The sequence below is a fragment of the Xiphophorus couchianus genome, chromosome 4, assembly GCF_001444195.1.
Source record: "Xiphophorus couchianus chromosome 4, X_couchianus-1.0, whole genome shotgun sequence".
NCBI lineage: Eukaryota > Metazoa > Chordata > Actinopteri > Cyprinodontiformes > Poeciliidae > Xiphophorus > Xiphophorus couchianus.
In genome coordinates this window covers 33,925,430-33,948,038 of record NC_040231.1, presented here as the reverse complement: position 1 = coordinate 33,948,038, position 22,609 = coordinate 33,925,430, and the positions used below count along the sequence as shown (strand labels likewise).

The 22,609-nt window shown below is 38.8% G+C and overlaps 1 protein-coding gene across 2 annotated transcripts; it reads right to left on the bottom strand.

Annotated features, from left to right (window-relative positions):
• Positions 1 to 133: 133 nt before the first annotated feature.
• Positions 134 to 22,550, bottom strand: dok4 (docking protein 4). 2 transcript variants are annotated; one of them, XM_028014902.1, is made up of 8 exons: positions 22,398 to 22,550; positions 19,656 to 19,763; positions 14,629 to 14,743; positions 14,375 to 14,509; positions 13,997 to 14,186; positions 6,308 to 6,446; positions 4,591 to 4,708; positions 134 to 4,485 (listed from the first exon to the last, which is right to left on the bottom strand). In XM_028014902.1, the coding sequence occupies exons 1-8, from the start codon at positions 22,461 to 22,463 to the stop codon at positions 4,343 to 4,345; spliced, it is 1,014 nt and encodes a 337-aa protein (XP_027870703.1). In that variant the 5' UTR covers positions 22,464 to 22,550; the 3' UTR covers positions 134 to 4,342. The 2 variants fall into 2 exon arrangements, with proteins under 2 accessions (XP_027870703.1, XP_027870705.1); XM_028014904.1 differs by having other exon boundaries at positions 14,375 to 14,494.
• Positions 22,551 to 22,609: the final 59 nt, after the last annotated feature.

Below are 22,609 nucleotides of genomic sequence, written 5' to 3'. Positions count from 1 at the left end.
ATGACACCTGTTAGTATGTTCCTATTAATAGTTATGTCATGTTGTGCTATGTCATGTAAGAAGACAGAAATTAAGGCTAATTCAAAAGTAGGGGGTGTATTTATTTAGGTTATGTTTTACTCTTTTTTTTAAAACTTTTTCTCAACTCACTATATTACCACAGCAACATTAGTGCTGCTACATTGTTAGTTATTTCATGTGACAGTATTTTCAGTAAAAGTTTGAAGGAGTTCCAAGAGAGTGACAAGGTGTTTTTTTAAAGGCCGTTTGCTCACAAATGTACTCAGTGGTAAGACACTTTACATCCTACAGAAAAAAATAGTGACAAGTGACAGAAAGCAGTGGCACAGCTCACTGACAGAAAGCTTCCACCACTGAGTAAGCAGGTAAGACTTTATTTTTCACCAAAACGTGCATCTAGCATAAACAGTGTGATAGGTTACATCTAATTTTCATCAGTCTGCAGGGAGGTCACAGTCAGGAGTGAGAGGTGATAATAAGAAAACAGACTAACACATGCTATAGCTTTGCTTTTAGCCTGAAGGACAACTGGCACTGCAGTCTCTTTCTATTCTGCTTTTCAGCATATTTGTTCAATTAAATCTTTAAATCATCATCATCAGCAGGTAAATGCAGCTTCAGTGGCCCAAAGGCTGTTTTACAAAGTGGCATTAGCAGTCAACATATGTCTTCTATCACTATCCATCAGTTCGACTCAGATTAATGACTGTTTCCTAGTTATTTTAGCAATAATCACAGTTTTTATGTATTTACAGAAACAAAGTCTTGTCAATGACATTTTTCATTGAAAATGGATAACTGTCCATTTTTCCAACAATGGACAGTTATCCATTGTTATTTGGGGGTGGGAAAAGGAGGAGAAATTTCTGGAAGTATTTTGGTATGAAATGTCAAAGTAATTTTTTTTTTTTGCCAAAATTGGGACTCCTAATTTGTTTAATGATCAAATACATGAAATTTTGTGGTGCTCTTGATTGTGTTTCTGTTTCATAATGTAAGATAGCTATTGTGACACTAATAAGGAATGACAGTGGCTCAGTTTTTGGTTATTGGCTAACAGTACTTAGCCAATAAGTACTGTTGGGTACTTAGCCAACTTAATTACTAATTAATTAATTAATTAACTAACCAATAAGTACTTATTGGCTTATTGGCCAATAAGTACCAATAAGGCTAAGTACTTATTGGCTAAGTACTTAGCCAATAAGTACTTAGCTACATCAAGAAGCTGAAACACACATAGGTTCTTAATTAGTCCTGTAGTTTGACGTTTGATGCAGTAACTGACTTTGATAAGTAGTGAAACAAGGCAGACTGAAGGTCTACATTTCTTTGTCAAAGTATTCGCATTTCTTCACTGACAGACTTCAATGTTTCTTGAACCTCATTCAAGCCCTTGCTTGTCCAGGCGATTCAGTCATAGCCAGACTGGACTGCCCTAAACTGTATATTGGTGTTACAAAACAATTTACATCAATTTCAGTCTAACAAAATCAGCAAACATTTGTTTCTAGATTTATAAAACACTGTAGCTTTCTGCTACAGTTATTTCCTCCAGGAAAGCAAGCAAACACATTGTGTGGCAGTGATTAATCTACTGCCACAAAGCACATGGGAAAGTGCAGGCACAAGACACTCAGGTGAATGTATTCTTATTGTCCAAACAGGTGCAGATTCATGCTGGCAAAGTGTGGACAGAATACCATCTGCTTGCACAAGGTGCAAGCTAGGTTCTGTCTGCATTTTCATAAACATATGTTGAAATATTGTGTCACACTCTTTCATGCAAAAACACTGTTATTTTCAAACATGAAACATAAACATTTTAGAGTAAATAGACTCACGTAAAAGGGTACATAAAGAAGGCATCATATATAATAGTAGACCATAAGTACACAAAAAATGAACAATTCACAATCAACATTGTGTAAACAAACAGAAAAATGCTTAGCCCTCTTTTGTTTATGCCATGGAGTGGAAGTTAGACAGGAATTTCAGTATAATTCCAGCTAAATCCTATTTTACAGTTTGTTCTGTGTAGATAGTCAGTTTGTTCCTAAAATCTTAAATGTCCTTTCAACAATCAGTGGCAAAACACAACAGAATAGTCATGCCCTGTATTAGCCTAAAGCAGACCCACTGCATGACTTGACAGTGCTCTCAACAGAAAAGTGACTTATATACAACATCCCAATTTCAATAAGTGTTGAGTTCATGTGTAAAGAAGGATGTTTTCCTGACAGTAAACGGGCATATTTCCTTTTACAATCCTGCATGTTTGCAGCAGGTAATTTTTTCTGTGCTCACCTGTAGTTAAGAATAACAGTCAAGAAAAACAAAGAAGAAAATGTAAACATCTCATGCATAATGTAGAACTGCTTTGTATGACTATTTCAGGTTTTTGTTTTGAATCTTTAACTCTAAACAATCCAGTTTTCATTCACATGAGCCTGAAGTTTCATGGATTCTGAGCAGGTAAAATGTTATCATTTTGAACTGTCAGCCAATAGTTTAGACTGAATAAACCAACAATCTTGGATATCTACTTGGAGTTTGTTGGTGTTGCACATGTTGGTAAAGTCAACCTTTCACTACCTGCTGGCCTTTCCAATATTTCCACATGAAAATAAATGAATTCAAAATTTTTCATGCTTTATGTTGCTATAAGTAGATGATTTCATTATGGACCTACAGTATTTACCTTAAGCTTTTGCTTGACGTTGGCTTACAAATTTTAATATGTGTGGGTGGTTGGCTTTTCAGTCACCAGAGCCAATGTCTGTTCTACAAAGTATGCTCACAAGTCATTATCATCATAAATTAGTCTTGAAATAATGACAGTGTTGTATAAATTCAGCACAAGACACAGCTCTTACAAAGACTATTTACAATTTTTGCACATATAAAAAAATATTCTAGTGACAGCATCATCCCCTACTTCAAAACCTGCTTCAAGTGTCAGTAAACAGATTTTCCTTCTGAAAGGTCACATTATTTTGGGCAAAATCAAAGGTATCAGTCCAGAAGTAGAAAAACTAGGGATCTTCCGAATTAGAAAACTAATCTTACCTTTCCAGGAGTAGCACATTCTATTTGGTGCTAGTAAGGCACCTTGCAGCCTTGGTCACTGCATTATTCCATCTAACAAGACAGGCTTAAGAAAATTCCATGAAACCCATTTTGAACATCTAATCCATCTGATCCAAGGCAGCTCCAACATATACACACATTACAAACTATGAAAAAGGAGCAAAAGTTAGAATTTCATTATACTTCAATAAAAATAACTGACTTCTAGATCAAGGCATGCAGCTATAATCTGCAGCTATTTAGGCTTTTATTTTGACATTAAAGCCTAAATATGCTTTATGCAATCTATGTGGGACATGTCTTACAAATGTCCACATGTCCCAGATTTCTCTTCTTTAAGGAAAATTTGTTCTCTCATTGAGACCTCGACTACACTAATGTGCCAATTGTTGAAAAATTATTTGCACAGTTTAAACAACATCCTGTTAGATTTTATATACTTAGCAGCTAAACTTGAAAGTCAGCTTTAAAAGGAATAAAAAGCAGCTCCAGAGACAGCTTAAATAACTGACTTGAAATTTCTCAGTGCTTCTCTAGATTTACTGACAATTCAAAGCATTTTTAGATTACAAGATTCACTCAGTTGTCCTTTCAAACATGTACACACTCATACATAGATCGTTAGCAATTTGGGATTAAGTGCTTGGCTCAAAGACACACTGACCGGTGGCATGGGGAGGAAGCTAGAATGAAACTCAAACTGTTCTAACTGCAAGCTGTCTACATTTACAACTGTGCTACAGCTTCCCAAAGTTACAGATACTGAAATAACTGAAGAAGGAAAACAAAATGCTTTTTTGTTTTACTTTACATAGTTGTAGGATGCAAATTCTGTTACAGTGCTACTCACTTGGTTTGTTTTTCAAGAGACCTTGAGTATAGCCCAGAGAAAAGATGAGTGTCTAAAATTGTTACAATTTTTGATTGAGTCTTTAAAACAAACTTGGTGGTTACAGAACATTACCACATTTCACAGGAAGTCATAGAAACTTTTACAAATCCCCAGGCAGAGCTGAATGTCTACATTAGCTGACTGTTGAATTACAGTCATGGAAGGAAGCCCATTTGAGTCCATCTGCAGTTGGTCACATGTCCTTTACAGAACAATGCAACAGTATCAAACTGCAGCATTCGAAACAAGAAAGATAAGTGTCCTCACTGTACGTTTCAATATACTTGCACATATCCAAGTTCTCCTCTATGTGTGCATGTATAAATATGCACGTGAGTGTCACTGTCCTGGTAATGTAGGAAAGTGTGATGGCACAAGTGTATGAATATGCGCCAGGGACTGTGCTTGTGTATTTAGGGGCAACGTGATGTGGCCCTTAGCTGGCAGATGGCTGGACAGCAGTTCCTCTTCAACACCATCAGCTTCAAAAGAGTGGGAATAGAGTTGTTACAAAGCAGCTCATGTTTTTATGCCATACCATTCACAATTGATCAAATATTAAACTGAAAGAGTTGAATGTGAGCTACCACTTCCAGGATCCATCTCAGTCTGGTTTCCAGTGATGTGGTGCCAATATGCAGACCGGGGTAGGATGGCAGTTGGGGTACATGGGTAGGAGCCAACCTCTGAGTCCTTAGACAACATCTAGATGTCAAATGCACATAACATCACAAGAAATCAAGATGAAATTCATAAACTACAACATTCTTTATAACTTTTAATGAGACCTCGTGCATTACATGGATGGTTTGGTCTCCACAGCAGTCACTCCTCACAAACAGAAGAAGCAACTTTATACTCTCCTATATTTCTAGATGTATCATAAAATAAACCTGACTTAAATCCAGTTTAAATTCCAGCCTACTCATCCAGACCAGCTTAATACTTCATGTCTGTATCTGTTCCAGATACAGACACACGTACACTAAAGTTTAGATCAGGCCAAAAATATCCTAACACAGCCCAAGCCCATGGGCATGGCATCCAAGCTCAATCCAAACTGACTAATTAACCTTAATCACGGGCCCACGCCCGAAATTAAACCAGGCATATTATTTTAATTAAGATTTTGCAGCTATTTTGTTTAGACAACAAAAGAGATTTTTAACATCTCCCAGTTCCATTTATCACTTGTTGTAACATCAGAATGAGTCAAGTGCATATAAGCTGGGATGTGTGACTGATAGGCACGGAGCAGATGGTGGCTGCATTGTGCAGTGAGCTATGCTTTTTACAGTCTAATAAACTTCTGCCCTTTACTTTCTTTCCTTCCTCGACAGGGTAAATTGATGGCTCCTCTATTTATTTCGAACAGACAAAAAGTAAAAACAAGAAAAAATACAAATAACACAAATTATCGTGCCCAATTGACATGCAATTATCTGTTTGAAAAGAAGCAGGTAGACGATAAAAGATTATAATAAGTAGATCAGCACATTATGGATTCTGTGTTTTCCGCTATCTTATCTTCTTCTATTTGCTTACATGCACCGCTGCAGCTTGCATAGCCATGCTTATGTGTGACTGCCGCCAGTCATCTGTAAACAGACTGAATCTGATTAGACTACCCTTCATTGAGGGTACAGATTGCAGAGAAAAATAGAAAGCTAAACTCGCTACAATCTTTACCTCACTTGGTTACATCCATAAGGTGAGCTGAGTGTGGCCCAGAGCTGGACGGTGAAAGTAACTCTGTATCTGTTCCATTTATATGACATGTGTGGCTTGTAACATTTGATCATTTTTCAGCACTAAAGCCTATTATATATAACCAAATTTCATTATTTCTCAAGGTAAGTTACACTAAGCAATTCTGGGTCTTTTCCTGAAACTGGTTAACGAACCTGGGTGGTGCACAGAGACAAAAATTAATGAACTCCACACAACTTTACATTTTGTATTCTTGTTTGATTTTCTCTGTGCTGGATGTCTTGCCAGCTTATTATGTGCACCACAGAAACTCAAGTCCTGCTGTTTTTGGGTTAGGGGTTAGCTTTAAGTTTAACTTCTTAAGCTGCTATCCCCGCGACCCGACCCTGGATAAACGGAAGACAATGGATGGATGGGTTAGTTTTAAGACTAAGGTGTCAACTGAGTTTTGGTTAGGCTTAGGGTTAGGTATGTATGTATGCATGGGGTAGGGTAAGGGTTAGGCTTTAGAAATTAATGGTAATCAATGGAAAGTCCCCACAAAGACAGGGAGACATGATGGTGTGTGTGCGTGTGTGTCAGCCAGGTTCTTACCCTTCTGTTTTTCTCTAACTCCAGCAGAACCTTTTTGTGCTGCTCAGCGATGGCCAGTGTAGAGGAGTGGACCCTCTGGTAAATCTGCTCCCCCTCTTTGGTCTGGAAGGTGTAGAGGCCTTCACCACTATCACACATCCTTCACACAAAGACACTGCTGTATTATACCAGGTTATAAAACCGCACTAACTGATGTACTGGAAATTTAGCAGTCATTTCAGAAAAAATGAAAGAATTCAGAACAATTATGAAAAATATGAAATTTTTCATAATTGTTTTTGCAAGTTACATATTTAAAACATTCCACAATCCATGATTGGTACTTTTAGCTCTTGAAAATGACATATTGTTGTGTTCTGTGGTTTCAAGGCAAATTCCCTACACTTTTCTTTCCCAAATTACATATTTCTTGGTGTAGGTTTTGTTGTTGTTGTTGATTGTTGCATTTCTTTTCATTGTGTAGTGTTTTGGCCAAATGATTAGTTCACAACTTGTTGTGTCACTACTTGATCATACGAAGAGATTTAGAAAATTATTAAAAATATATATTCCAGAGAGGTAATAATTAGCTCATTAATCTACAAACTAAGCACAGGATGGGAGTTCAGTTTCACCGAGGAATTCTAAATTCATACATGGTGGAAAATTCAAAAAGATACAGTTTGTACATCTTATGGTATTTTTTCTTTCAAAGTATTTACATATACAACTACATTTGAATGTCCCATTACAATATCTCTCAAAAATGGTTTGTGATTAATTTATTACAATGGAAAACAGAAGATAATAAAATAGTGAATCAAAGCTGATAAAACCATGAATAAAATAATGCAAAAATAAACAGCAGGTGTTTTACCTATAAATAAACTAGCTGATGAACATTTGTTATTTGAAGAAAAGAATTGATGTGGTGAAGATGTCTGTTACTTTAAAGATTTTTTTGTAATCTTAAAAAAAAGAAAGAAAAATAAATAAACAAAGTAATCCATATCCTAACCTGATGAGGTCTGGCTTCATCTTAAATTACCTCAGGTAGATCTGCTGACCTTCTGACTGAAGCAGCTGGACTAACTTCACTCAGAGATTCTGACATCAACTGCAAATGGAGCTGATGTCTGGAGTCTTGATCAGCATGACTTCTCGTCTGTCTCCAACACTGCCTACGAAGCCGATTGACTTTAAGCTAATGCAGTTTGATTAATGCGTTTTAGTCCAGAATTCATCAATTCATTAAGCTGTTCTTCTGATAAGCTCTGAGTGTCAGGACTCTGGGTTTTTGGGTTGGTTTTGCTTCTCATTTTATTTAGCTTCATGTTTTAGTTCAACTTTAGTTTAGCCATTCCTGGTCCTTTGGATATTATTATTATTATTATTATTATTATTATTATTATTAGAGGTATTTAGTGAAATAAGAATTCTCTTATTGCTTTCCTTATTTTCAGTCCTTTATAGTGTTTCTAGGTTTATTCTTTAGTTACCTCAAGTTCTGTCCTTGTTTGAGTCACGTTTGAGTAATGTTTATTTATTAATTTTATCAGTTCAGTTATTCTTCCATGTCCGAATCTATGTATATCTTCCTTTAGTAATTCTAGTTAGGTTATTTCTTTAGTCCTTCTACCTTTCCCAATAGTATTACTAATTCTTATTTGGTCTCTTTTGGTTTGGTTAGTCTTTCTTTAGTAATTCTAGTTTCTTTTCTTTGTTTAGATCTCCTAGTTTCTCTAACTCTATGTTCCTTAGTTTTTATTGTTGTTAGATCAGCCATGTTTCTATTTAGGTTCGGTTATGGTTTCCCTCATATCCTTCTCTCCTAGTTCATCAGGTTTTCCTTACTCTTAGTGTCTTTTGTATTAATAGTATTTTTCAGTTTCCCGTTTCCTCTCTTTTGTGTTCCCAGCAGATCTCCTTAGTTTCCCTGTGCCACCTTCTCCCCGCCCGTCAGTCAGCTCCTGTGCCAATTACTCACACCTGCAATCACTCCTCTCATCTAGCTAGGCCATTGTTCCATTTACTACCTCCCAGTATTTAAGCTCCTCTATCCCAGTCACAACTTGCCAGTCCATCTTGTCACTACCCATGCTTCCCTTCCTGGATTACCTTTTGTTCCCTCGTGTTTGTTTTGTTTTTGGATTTTCTTGTACCCTTGGATTTTGGATTTTTTGTTGGTTAATTTTCTTCATTAAAACATCCATTTATTTCTACGTCTACTGCCTGCTGCGTTTGGGTCCACTGCTACATCACATCACGACACTGAGTCAATGTCAGGGCCATACACCTCATTTGGCATGACTGCAGGATAAATTAAGTTACTGGTAACAATAAAATAAGAAAAGCAAAGTTATGCAAATATAGATCAGTCCCTGGACCAACACACCTGAAGCAAATGGCTGAATCACCTCCTCAGTAGCCTATGCAGTCAAATTCTCCAGAGTCCTACTGATGACTTCATTACCTGACTGAACTTTATTAAAGCAGAGACTTGTTAAAGTTGCAGGACACCGGCTGTGAGGGATGGATTGGAAGACCTCTGACTTTGGCTACGTTCACACAGCAGGTTTTCTCCAGCGCCTCTCAAGTATGGAGTACCACAGGGATCTATTCTTGGACTTCTTCTCTTTTCACTCTACCTGCTTCCACTGGGTGCCATTCTTAGGAAATATGGCATTGCTTTTCATTTTTATACCAACTATATCCAAATTTATGTCCCACTGATCCAAAGAAATCCATGCTCTGTCAATCATTTGTTGAAATTTTATGTCTTGTAGTTTTTTGCATTTTAAAGACAAATAGATAGTTCTATTGTTTAGGTCTAGCAACAGCTCAAAACCTCATGTTCACTTGGCCTCTTTATTCACTATGTGACAGCTGTTGCAACAAACCTGCAACAAAGGCTGGATTTGACACACGTGTCAAATTTAAGGCTCAGTTGTCAAATCCATTTTTCCAACCTGAGACAACTAGCAAAAAAGCCAAAAACCTTTTTTTTCTGCATCACTTTGAAAGATTAATTCATGCTTTTATCACAATTCATTAAGATTACTCTACTACACTTTATGTTGGCCTCAGTCACAAATCACTTTCTAGACTCCAGTTGGTTTTAAATGCTGCTGCTCGGCTCTTAACCGGTACTAAAATTTGACAGCACATTACTCTTGTTTTAGCATCTCTTCACTGGCTTCCAATAAATTTTAAGATAAGATTTTAAAATTCTTCTGTCTGTTTTCAAATGCCTCCATGGCCTTACCCCACTGTATCTGTCTGATCTGCTTCAGCCGTATGTTCCCTCAGTTGCACTAGCAAGATTAGTTCTGTTAGTGCATGAGGAGTCACTGAAGAGGAAGTTGAGCAGTATCTGCTCATTCTCAGTTGCTGCCCCCAAACTGTGGAATGTTTTACCTAGTCAAACAGAGTCTGCTCATGTTTTTAAATCCTTTCTTCAAGCTTAGCTAGCAGCCAGAAAGAAATGTTGTTTTTTACAGTTACTGTTGTTCTATTTATATTTTACAGCACTTTGGTCAACTGTGCTGATTTTAAAGTGCTTTAGAAAATAAAACTGGAATGGAATGGTTAGGCCTGTCACGATAGCAAATTTTGCTGAGCGATTAATTGTCTCAAAAAATTATTGCGATAAACGATAATATTGTTTGAAGACCTTTTTACACTGATGTAATGGAAATGACGTAATAATGCATGTGATTTCCTGCCAAAGATAGATACACTTTATTTTCAAAAGAACACTAAACACTGGAACTGATAAACAAAATAAACAAAACAACCAAAAACAAAAACAAAATGGATTCTCAGTCTCCATTAACAAAAAATGTACTTGATAAAAACTAAAGAACATAAAGCCAAAGTGGAAATAAATACTGCATTCAACCTAAAGACTGCAGATTATGAAGTCTGTATATTATGTTGCCCTTCAGTAATAATTAAATTTAAATGGAAAATCAGAAAGCTCGGATTCCCTCAGTGCTTTCTCAGGGGAAATTACGTCGGGGAATCCCAAACAGCTGACACGGCGCAACCCGAAGTCCAGCGGACATTGGAGATGATATGTGGAAACAACATTAATGTTTATTGAACATGCAAAGAATATAGAAATGACAAGAGGAGGAGTTGGAGCGAAATTGCTACCGCAGTTGATAAACCCGGTAACTTTTCAGCTGTTCTTCGTTAACGTGACGTAAATAGGTTATAATGATTTTCATTCAGTCAGGACTTTACGCTGACACTAGCCACATGCATTGCAGGTAGATTGTTACGGAGCCCTCTAAGGGACATGGGGAATTTTTTTTCTTTTGCGTTCCCTCGCAAAACTTTTGCGTTACCTCGCAATACTTTTGCGTTACCTCGCAAAACTTTTGCGTTCCCTCGCAAAACTTTTGCGTTACCTCGCAATACTTTTGCGTTCCCTCGCAAAACTTTTGCGTTCCCTCGCAAAACCTTTTGCGTTCCCTCGCAAAACTTTTGCGTTACCTCGCAATACTGTACTGGTCAGTTATGCAGCATAATTGAATACTGCAAGCCTTTCCTACGGTGGGCGCCGTACTTTATGCTTTAATATAAGGTTATGTGAGGTATTTCCATGAATTTTATCTTTTTGTGAAATATCTGAAGTTTTATATCTTTCTTTAGGATAGAAAGGCACCACAAACCTACGATATAAACAGAAACCTTCCGTAAGTAGGAAAGAAATAAAAATACATTATAATTTGGACTATTTCTGAGTTATTATCGCCGGTAATAAATCATCTGACAGTTTTGATTGTGTCTCTGTTGTGTTCGTAGTCTGAATGGTTTAAAGAGCTGCTTTCAGTGCCGCTCCATCTCAGCCTTAACAGACATAAACATGCAGTAATAAATCGATTTTCAATCAGTGTTTTGCACCAAACAGTTAATAATAATAAACAAGTTTTCACTGAGGCTCTGTAAGAGCCATATGAATGAAATAAGTAATTATTGATATGACAGGAGCAGCGGCTTTGACACTTGTGTGGTGGGTGTGTCGATGTGGGCGTGACGTCACCAGGTATGAATGGGAAGGATACTGGCTTTGTGTGTATTAGGAAGCAGATGAGCGGGGCGGTCAGTCCTTGCAAAGTTTGGAACCTGATCATCAAAATGGAATAAATCGATAATTGTGACAGAACAAAGAAAAGGTTTGGAGTTGATTGATAAACGGACAGATGAGATTCCCCGAGTTAACCCAGTGCGGCCCTTTACCATCATTAGTTTGTCGTGTTTTTAATAATAAAAACTTGTTAACAGTAAAAACTGTTTGGTGCAAAACACTGATTGAAAATCGATTTATTACTGCATGTTTATGTCTGTTAAGGCGAAGATGGAGCGGCACTGAAAGCAGCTCTTTAAACCATTCAGACTACGAACACAACAGAGACACAATCAAAACTGTCAGATGATTTATTACCCGCGATAATAACTCAGAAATAGTCCAAATTATAATGTATTTTTATTTCTTTCCTACTTACGGAAGGTTTCTGTTTATATCGTAGGTTTGTGGTGCCTTTCTATCCTAAAGAAAGATATAAAACTTCAGATATTTCACAAAAAGATACTAACATTCATGGAAAAACCTCACATAACCTTATATTAAAGCATAAAGTACGGCGCCCACCGTAAGAAAGGTTTGCAGTATTCAATTATGCTGCATAACTGACCAGTACAGTATTGCGAGGTAACGCAAAAGTTTTGCGAGGGAACGCAAAAGTTTTGCGAGGTAACGCAAAAGTATTGCGAGGGAACGCAAAAGAAAAAAAATTCCCCATGTCCCCTAGAGGGCTCCGTAGATTGTAGTAAAGCATTGATTAATGCCTGGTTTTAAAATTAGTTCACTGGACTTGTAGCCATTATTTTGTGCCCATTGTTGGACACCACACGGCAGGACCGAACCCGATCGAACCTTTATACCTAGGATTTCTGTCAGCTAATATGTGGTCTCAGGTTTTGAAAATGGGCCGACAATCCGCCGACAGCTCTAAGATCCTGTAGTGTGCGCTGGGCTTTACAGGAAATTAGGAAGGGAGGAGTCAGTGGAGAACACCGGAGCAGAGCCCTTTTTCATTCATTGTCATTAACAGAAAGAGAAAAAGGCCGGAAGAGACGATAATGGCGAAAATTGAAATGACGTCGATAGTTTTAATTTATCGTACGATTAATTGATTTATCGTTTATCGCGACAGGCCTAGGAATGGTACACCTTTAATTAAAATAATTATGTTCAAATGCATTTCATTTTCATTTGATTCAATTAATATTCATCAAGCTGGAATACACATTGTGTAATCACACATCTGGCAGATGGATGCATGTAGCTCACACTTGTCAATTAAATTATGAACATGGACATGGATCCTGCATTCTGTTGTGTGTAATGAAATGTTTCAGGGTTTTGATATTGACCTGGAGGCTGAATCCACACTCTGCACCCATACTGGAGACTGGAATTACAAGCTGCAAATTGAAGTGATCAGAAATTGACAAGATTCTCTAAGCAAAGGAGGATGCACTCATTCTGCATCAGATGCGCTCCAAAGTCTCCATAGCCCTTCAACGTGCTGTCAGCTCCCAGATAGTGAGATGTCAGAGTATACGCAGATTGGATTTTTTTTAAAGTATTATTTTAAATGTTACTAATTGATTCAGTTACCTCTACAAATGAAGCCTGGGAGTAAAGTTGGCAATCAATTCAGGTTTGCACAAAGTAGCAGGTGTGTGAATTCTAATCAATAAAAATGACGGATGTTGTTCAGATTTTCCCATCACCATTTAAATCCTTCTTAGAGTTTTCCAGACAATAGTGGAACACACAAAAACATGCACAAATTACTAACTTTTTTTTTTGTACTGTAATCATTAAAAAATCTCCCCTTCAGTCCAACCTTATAAGTGGAGACACATTGTTGATGTTACCATTATAAAATAACTTACAATTAAGTATTGGCAAAGATCAATGTAATTTTCACAGTGTTGTTGTTAGCAGCTGCTGAAAGTAACTAAAAAGTTACTTTCCAAATCAAGTAGTCAGTAATCTAACAGAGTTACTTTTTCAAAGAATAATCAGTAATCCGATTAAAGTTACTTTTCCAAAGTACAGTAACTATGCCATCACTGCCCACAAGTGAATGGAAAAATTCACTACATGAGAACTTATTTGACAGATGTGTTTCCATCTCCTTTTTTTTTTTTTCAAATTAAATTTTAGTAAAATAAATCAAATTGTTGCACAATAGCTTGTACCTTTTCTGGTGATTAAACAGAATTTAAATCCCCTTTGTTGAAATCTGAAAATGTTCCAAAATGTGTAATGATATAAAAGTGTCACTTGTCTTTTATTTTAATCTTGGCTTTAATCTTTGATCTTTTGCATTAGCTAAGCAAACATTATAAAGTGTAACTCAAGGGTTCAATATCCTTTTCTTAAAAGTCAAGTAGTTAGAATTCTGTGTTTATGGATGCCCAGATCAGTGAGTAGTGCATGCATACCGCAGAAATCTCATATGTACTACAACACACACTTTTAAAGTGCTAAAATAATGGGCCGTGCCTACAAAATAATTTCAGTATCTCTACTCTAACATATAGTTTGGAAACTGTGATTATATGGATAAGTTCAGTAATAGTATATCTCGCCTACTTTTTGCTAATGTCAGCCCTTCCAGGTCTCACCGTCCAGCTTCAAAAGTGAAGCGAGTGGCATCACGTCCATAGCGCCGGAGAGAGCAGAGGGGCCAGGTAATCAGCTTGGTGCGAGGGTTGTGGATGTCCCACAGGTATATGTTCTCATGGGTTATCTGCATCATGCACTCCCCGTAGATATCCAGGTTTGGACAGGGAAGGAGGAACACATTGAAGCGCTCTAACAAGACATAGAATGTCAGGATAAAAAGGAAACAATATTTTCTAAGGGAAGACATTTTATCAAAATGAATATCCGAAGAGTTCTGCTGTGGACTGAAACCTCCCTCTAAGGCTGTATGTCTCAACAATACGTGTGTGTGTGTGTGTGCGTGTGTGTGTGTGTGTGTGTGTGTGTGTGTAAAGTACCTGTGTGTTCACACTGTACTCCAGCAGCCAGCAGGTCAGGTTCTCCCATACTGATGTCATTCAGTCGAATACCAAGACACTCGATAGACAGCATTTTGAGCCAGTCCTCTGCCTCCAGCTCTAAGACACACAGCACTTCACATCTGATCTACTCCGTCTTAAATTGACACAAGCCTGTTCCTGGGACATCTCAGCAGCGATGTCCGGCAGCTGAGCTGAAGTACGTGAATGTTTGATAGTGTAAGTTTGCTTACCTGATTCACAGGTGAAGGTGCGTGAGGAATCATCTGTAAACACAATGGCTACTGCCTGTCGCTTGGTATCTCGAGGTAACCGGGTGATGTTCTTGACGTTACTAATTTCTGTCACCTAAATAAAAGAAGCAAAGGGAACATATGTTGACTAAATTAAAAACAAAGTAAATTGCTGAAGTATTGGTTATATTCATAGCTCAAATTTTAATGTATTTTATTTTAATTTTATGCTGTAGGCCAATACACAGTAAGACTTAAACCTGGTTACTCTTAGGTTACAGCTTATACATCTATTACATATAAGCTTCTTCTTATACATTTAATACACTGCTCAAAGAAATAAAGGGAACACTCAAATAACACATCCTAGATCTGAATGAAAGAAATATTCTCATTGAATACTTTGTTCTGTACAAAGTTCCATTTACACAACAGCAGGTGAAATTGATTGTCAATCAGTGTTGCTTCCTAAGTGGACAGTTTGGTTTCACAGAAGTTTGATGTACTTGGAGTTATATTGTGTTGTTTAAGTGTTCCCTTTATTTTTTTGAGCAGTATATATTTATTATCGACGTGGTCGGGCCTGTCACATCATCATGCAATTAATTGATTTATTGCTTATTGTGACAGACCTACTGACATGAGCATTTGGCTATTTGGCTTCTGGTCATGCACTGAAAAAGGAAAATAGTTGAACCAACTTAATTGAATTGATTCAATTGGTAACAAGTAATTCAATTAAGTTATCCAACTTAATTTATTAAGTTGGTTTGTCTTGATAAATTTAAGTCAGTCTTACACAAATCATTTAATTTACTTCAAATTAAAAAGTAAACTATTAAAGGATCTTTTTTGGCTCAGGCGGCCTTTATTTGAGAGTAGTTAGACAGGAAAGTGGGTAATAAAAGAGGGGGAAGACATATGGCGAAGGTCATCAGGCCGGGAATTGAACCTGCAACGACCATGACGAGGACTAGGGTCTACTTATGTGGGTTGTGCTTATCTCCTGTGCCACTACAACTCCCTGGTGGATCTGTCCCTGGTGAAGCTTGTGTCACGATGTCAGTCATAGGATACAAATGCGGCTTTGAACTTAATTGTTTCAAGTAAAGTCAAAGTGAAAAGTTCCTTTAAGTTAAAGATTTGAAACTTTTAAGTTAATTCAACACAAAAAAAGTAAGTTGTCATCACCAAACTGAAAGAATTACGTGAGAATTACGTAAATAATTCAGTAAACAGTAAATAATAAATAAATAATTGCCAATTCAGTTGAGTTGTGTCTTTTATTAGAAAGGGATGTGTAGTAAATTATCTGTCCTCTGAGACTTTAGTGTCTCCCATAACAAAGAATGAGAAATACAGTCATTCTTATTAAACACCAGGAACTCATCAATTACATTAGAAATAAAGTTGCAAAATTCTTGATCTGCAGCTAGAAGAGAATTAAACTGCCATGGAGGTCGGCTTGTGGGAAGTCAACTGAATATATAATACTAATGGTGCGTAGTCTGTAATCATCATACTCAAATAATCAGAAGAAACTACATATAAATTGATAATCTGATCAATAAAAAATAATCAATTCTGGAGTAGGAATTATGCACCTTAGAAAAAGAAACTTTTTCCAAGGTTTTTGGATCGATCTAACACTGGGTCAATGACACAATTTAGGACACCCCCCACAATAAGCAAAGGAGATGTGCCTGGTCCTACCATTTAAGAAAATAAAAAACACAATACAAAAAATAAATAACAATAAAGAGCTGAGTTGGACCACCCAAACCCCATATCAGACAACAAACCCATAACAGAGCAACACCCAAAGTCTCCATAAAAACAGAACAATTGAGACAGCAGCGCTATACATAACAGCTATTCACAATAAAAGGTGAACTTGGAGATAAAGCAGAGCAAACAGATGCAGAAGTATATTTAAAAAAAGGTTAATAACTCCCGCCAACGTCAAAAATGAAAATGGCATGTGCTTTATTCTACTCCAAGATTATTTTTGTTATATTGTAACCGTCATCCAAACAAGATTGAGAACAGCGAAAATGCTTATATAATGAAGAAATATGCTCCAAAGCAATAAATAGAACTTATAGATGCTCACAAAGATTACTAATATTTAGCCAAACGAAAAATAATCATACATGTATTGATATGTTGACACATTGAGTCAACCAAAATTTTGAAGTGTATCAGTCTTTTGCCACTTCATCTTGGGGGTTGTCAGCATGAATGCTTAAATCTTTCACAATTATTAAACAGTCCAAATAGAAGGTCACAGATAGAAGATCACTAACATTATTTAAGAAGTTAGTTTAAATTTTATGGGACTAGAGAGCCAAAAATTCTAAGAGTTTTTGCTAGAAACCATATTCTCCAGACTCCCTTTATGCTTCCTGCTCTTGCTAAGAAATCTTTAGCAAGAATCAGCACCTTTTATTGAGGTGCTGATTCGATCAGCATAGACGTCTCACTAAATCAGAGACACTTGTGCTGTAGGTATTATCTCAGCAGATGTGGTACTTTGTTTTCAGGTCAAATGTTTATCATGTCCATACCTTATCTCTGCGGGCTGTACATAGCTCAAAGTCAAAAGTTTATCTCAATAAAATTACACCCAGCACATTGCTAGTATGACATAAATAAGAAAAATTATTTGTTTTAATGCCAAAGGGAATAATAATGCAATACAAATTGTTTCTGTAAAGCAGAGGTGTCCATGAGGCTGGTGTTATAATCCCTCACAAAATCATAATGTGGTCTTTGTTAGCAGAGTAATGAGTGTCTCCACCTGTCATGTGGGACACTGGAGTTCGATGCCCAGCTGGGGATGTTGAGTAAAACTATTCAGTTCTTTTTTATGTTATTCTCATTAAGCACAAACTACTAAGTTGATACCACCAGTAGCTGGATTCTATTTAGAATTTCTTAATCCCGCTTTCTGAAACCGATCCCATGTGTCCTTCACAGTTTAATACACTGCCTGGCCAAAAAAAGTCGCCACCAAAAAATGGTCACACTCTCTAATATTTTGTTGGACCGCCTTTAGCTTTGATTACAGCCCGCATTCGCTGTGGCATTGTTTCAATAAGCTTCTGCAGTGTCACAAGATTTAGTTCCCTCCAGTGTTGCATTAATCTTTCACCAAGATCTTGTATTGATGATGGGAGAGTCTGACCACTGCGCAAAGCCTTCTCCAGCACATCACAAAGATTCTCAATGGGGTTAAGGTCTGGACTCTGTGGTGGCCAATCCATGTGTGAAAAAGATGTCTCATGCTCCCTGAACCATTCTTTCACAATGTGAGCCTGATGAATCCTGGCATTGTCATCTTGGAATATGCTCGTTCCATTTAGGAAGACAAAATCCATTGATGGAATAACCTGGTCATTCAGTATATTCAGGTAGTCAGCTGACCTCATTCTTTGGGCACACAATGTTGCTGAACCTAGACCTGACCAACTGCAGCAACCCCAGATCATAGCACTGCCCCCACAGGCTTGTACAGTAGGCACTAGGCATGATGGGTGCATCACTTCACCTGCCTCTCTTCTTACCCTGATGCGCCCATCACTCTGGAACAGGGTAAATCTGGACTCATCAGACCACATGACCCTCTTCCATTCCTCCAGAGTCTAATCTTTATGCTCCCTAGCAAACTGAAGCCTTTTTTTCTGGTTAGCCTTACTGATTAGAGGTTTTCTTACGGCTACACAGCTGTTCAATCCCAACCCTTTGAGTTCCCTTTGCATTGTGCATGTGGAAATGCTTTTGCGTTCACAATTAAACATACTCCTGAGTTCTGCTATTGTTTTTCTTTGATTTGATTTGACCAAACGTTTAAGTAATCGCCGATCACGATCATTCAGGATTTTTTTCCGACCACATCTCTTCCTGGAAGACGATGGTTCCCCACCATCCTTCCAGTTTTTAATGATGCGTTGGACAGTTCTTAACCCAATTCTAGTAGTTTCTGCAATCTCCTTAGATGTTTTCTCTGCTTGATGCATGCCAATGATTTGACCCTTCTTAAACAGACTAACGTCTTTTCCACGACCACAGGAAGTGTCTTTTGCCATGGTTTTTTAAGAAATGAGGAGTTACTCATTGCATCAGCTGGGGTTAAATAACTTGTTGCCAGCTGAAAGATAATAGCCTATGCAGTACTTATCCAATAGGAGGCTTGTACCTATTTGCTTAGCTAAATCCAGGTGGCAACTTTTTTTTGGCCAGGCAGTGTATGTTCATAAATACATTGGTGTCTCTGCATGTTTGATCGTACCTATGTGTGTGAGCACTGTGTTTTATTGGTGAGAAGATGAACAAGGCAGCATGAAGAAGCAATCTTACTGATGTGCACCTCCAAAGTACTTTCTTCACAACTCAAGTTAATACAAACATTAATGAACTTGTTGCCAAAAAAACACTATCAATCATCTTCCTCAAATAAAATAATACGAGGAGCAGAGTAAATTAAATATGTTTCCAAATGTTACTTTTTTTTCTCTTTACATATGCCCTGCAAAAAACATTAAAAAATGTTTTATGAGCAAATAATATCTGCTCCATGACAAAAATTAATCAGAGAAGTCACAAAGAGGCTATTTCTCTAATTAACCATTAGAGAAATAGTATTGGCGGATAGGTGTTATATTGTTAAGACTGATTATTAATTACATTACATCTTTCCTCATCATCTGATTGAGGAAAGTCACTGAATACATACACATCTCTGGTTCTTAAGAACCAAAGATGTATGAAGCGGTAAGAAAGGGTAAGGTGAAGGAGACATGATGATCATAAACTCTGACAGTCAACCTACGTCTTAACGAAGAAAGAACTAGAAAGAAGGATTCTTGCTGAGATTTGTAGAAGTAAGAGTCCCGCTTACATGTGAAGGTTGGTTCTTCTCATCTGTCAGTGGGTGTGGATGTGTGCATACACACGATGGTGATCACTTTATTCATTTTCCCCTACAGAAAATATACCTGCTCTTCTTTACAAAAACACAAACTTACTTTGGGACATGCTCTGATGTAAGCAGCTTTTTCATCAGGGTATTTCTCAAGACGACGAGGTCCTTTGCTTGATGACTTCTTAAACACAAGCCAGCAGCGCCGATAAATCTGTAATATGCAGGGACACCCACACAGATAGTCACAAATGCAAAAAAAGGAATCACAACCTCAGAAGCTTTTGTTTAGTCCACCAGTGACTATAAAAAATGTGCTTGTGTTCCCTACAAGGAGCAGGGAACACAGGTGGGATTAAATACATAAGGGGTAATGAGGGAACATGAGACACAGCTGAAAGCAATCAAGCACAGACGAGAGAACACAGGAACTCTGGACTCTGGACACACAGAAAACCAAATCCTCACAGTATTTGGTTCCTCAAGGGCAGCTACTAGACGCCTTAAAAGTCCAAAAACAAAAACAACCCAACTAAGGTGGGCGGAGGGGTGCTGGACGGGGGGCCAGAGTCCAAGGAAAAACACAAGGAAAACAAAACAAAATAAACTCAGTCCAAAACAAAACAGGGCCGTGAAATGTCCAGTGGACAACGGCGATGTAGAAGGTGGACCCACGGTAGCGAGTCTGGATGCCAGCAACGCGCAGGAGACGGACCCATTGTGGAGGATCCGGCAGGCGGCAATGGTGCAAGAGGCGAATCCCATGAGGAAGCTGCGGTGGATGGTCTGGACACTGCATGCACCCATGAAGAGGTGGAGGCAGTCGGCCCTGGGGCTGGTTGGACCCACGAAGAGGCAGAGGTGGTCGGCCCTGGGGGCAGCTGGAGCCGCGGAGAAGCAATGGAACAGGTATGTGCTTAGGTCCCAGGAGGCTTCGCTCTGGCGGCTCGGGGAGGCTTGCCGGCAGCTCTGGTGGCTCGGGGACTAGGAGGGCGGCTTGGGGAGAATCACTGGGGGTCTTGCAAAGAGCACAGGAACATTCACTGGGGGTCTCGGTTGAAGCACAGGAACAATCACTGGGGGTCTCAATCAGAGCACAAGGACGCTCGGAAGGAGCGCTGAGAGATTCACTGGGGGTCTCAGTTGGAGCACACGGATGCTCGAACGGAATGCTGAGAAACTCATTGGAGGGTTTGGACGGAGCACCTGACCCAATTACTGTTGCCGGAGGCGAGCAGACTGTGACGGCGGAAGGAGAGCAGTCTCTCTGTCTCTGCGCAGAGAGACTGCGCAGAGACTGCACAGAGGCTTCTGCCGCAGTCTCTGTGGGCAGAAGAGCTTGCCGTAAAGCTCTCTTCTGCTTTACGGCAAGAAGAGAGCTTTCTTGGGCTGGCGCCTTGAGACCAAGACGAAGCTCAGGTGGGCAAAGGCCAGTGAGGAGTTCAGAGGACCGGGGAACAGCAGAAGGCTCTGGAGACAGCTGGGCAGCCTGGAGTCTGGAAACCGGCCACACCATCAGCCATGCTATCTGTCAACTAGGTGACAGTCGAGCTGGTTGAAACCCCAAGACCAGGGGTACTGTGGCTGGCAGAATGGCTGGGGATGGTGCTGGAGAATGAGAGGGGACTGGAGCTGTGGAAATGGACAAAGAGCAAAGGATGGGAATGTCTGGCTTGGCAGGAAGTGGTTCGCCGGCCATGACAGCTAAAGCTGCCTGGTGATGTCACTCCGCCTCTTCCAACAACTCTGTCAAGTTCATGAAGGGGACACGCGGAGACCAGTATTGTAGAACCAAAACAGTTTGTGGCTACACCAAAGCATCTGGAGATGGAGCATGGTTTTGCCACAGTGTCTATAAATTCTCTTACAGCTTGTTGTAAACTTTCTATTCCTTCTGGGTACATGTTGTGAAGTTGCTTCTTCTCTTTTCCATGAACCTCATCATAGTCTTATTTGGATCCTTCTGTCATGAGTTGTGGAGTTGTAAGCCAGATTAGACGGCAGTAGACACAGGTTGTAGTGAGAATAATGGTTTTTAATGAAGGAAACAATTAACAAGGTGAGCAATGACATTAACTCTAACTCTGGTAGCAACCGGTAGTCAGCAAGACAAACAGGTAAGACAAAATAGACACGACAAGGAGCAGCTAACACAGGTGGGATTAAATACACAAGGGCTAATGAGGGAACACGAGACACAGCTGGGAGCAATCAAGAGCAGACAAGACAACACAGGAACTAAATTAACATACAGAAAACCAAATCCTCACAGGGATATGCCCAGAAAACCTTGGATATCTGAGGTCTGGGCATCTGGGAACATTCTCCTTGAATGCCCAAACCACTCCAGCAGACTCCTTTCAATACCTACCAAGCTCCATACCCCATCTCTTAGGCAGAGTCCACCTGCTTTACGAAGGAAGGTCATTTTGGTCGCTTGTATCCATGAATCAATTCAAGTCCCAATTTTAACCCAATTTCAGTAGTTTCTACCATCTCCTTAGTTCAGTGCCCAAGTCCTTAAGAGCTTCAACACACCTCTTGAGGACTAGACTTAGGCACTGTTGCTTTAAGTTTTCTCTGCTTGATGTATCTGAAAGATTTTACTTTTCTTAAACACTAGACTGTTTCACAACCATAGGATGTGTTTGTTTAACATGGTTGCTTAAGAAATAAAAAGCTACTTGCTACTCATTGAATCAATTGGTAGCTAATCATACAAGCAGAAATGATCCATCAGGAAGCTTCTACCTATTTGCTACGTTAAATCCAAGGAGATTTTTAGGCCAGGCAGTGTAGTAGCAAGACTCCAAGTAACATTCCATTAATGTAGATAAAACACACTAACCCCAAGCTTCCGACTCCGCATTCGTACATAGCCCTGCTTGACGATGTCACTGAAATTAGAGGCCATCTTCGTAGGGCAGAGGACCAGCTGCCTGCACCCATAGAGCTCTTCCAGATGTCTCTCCTATCCTTCAGCTAATTAGCCACCTTTTTCTCCTCAGCTTTTAGCTACTTTCATATGTAGTTCTTCTGTTCTTTGGGTCTATGTGGCTC

Coding starts and splice junctions, on each gene's coding strand:
- dok4 (XM_028014902.1), bottom strand. CDS start 22,463: ATGGCCTCTAATTTCAGTGACATCGTCAAGCAGGGCTATGTACGAATG. Junction 14,744..19,655: donor ACATCAGAGCATGTCCCAAA/GTAAGTTTGTGT, acceptor TCTTTTATTTAG/GTGACAGAAATTAGTAACGT. Junction 4,486..4,590: donor TGAGATGGATCCTGGAAGTG/GTAGCTCACATT, acceptor ACTCTTTTGAAG/CTGATGGTGTTGAAGAGGAA.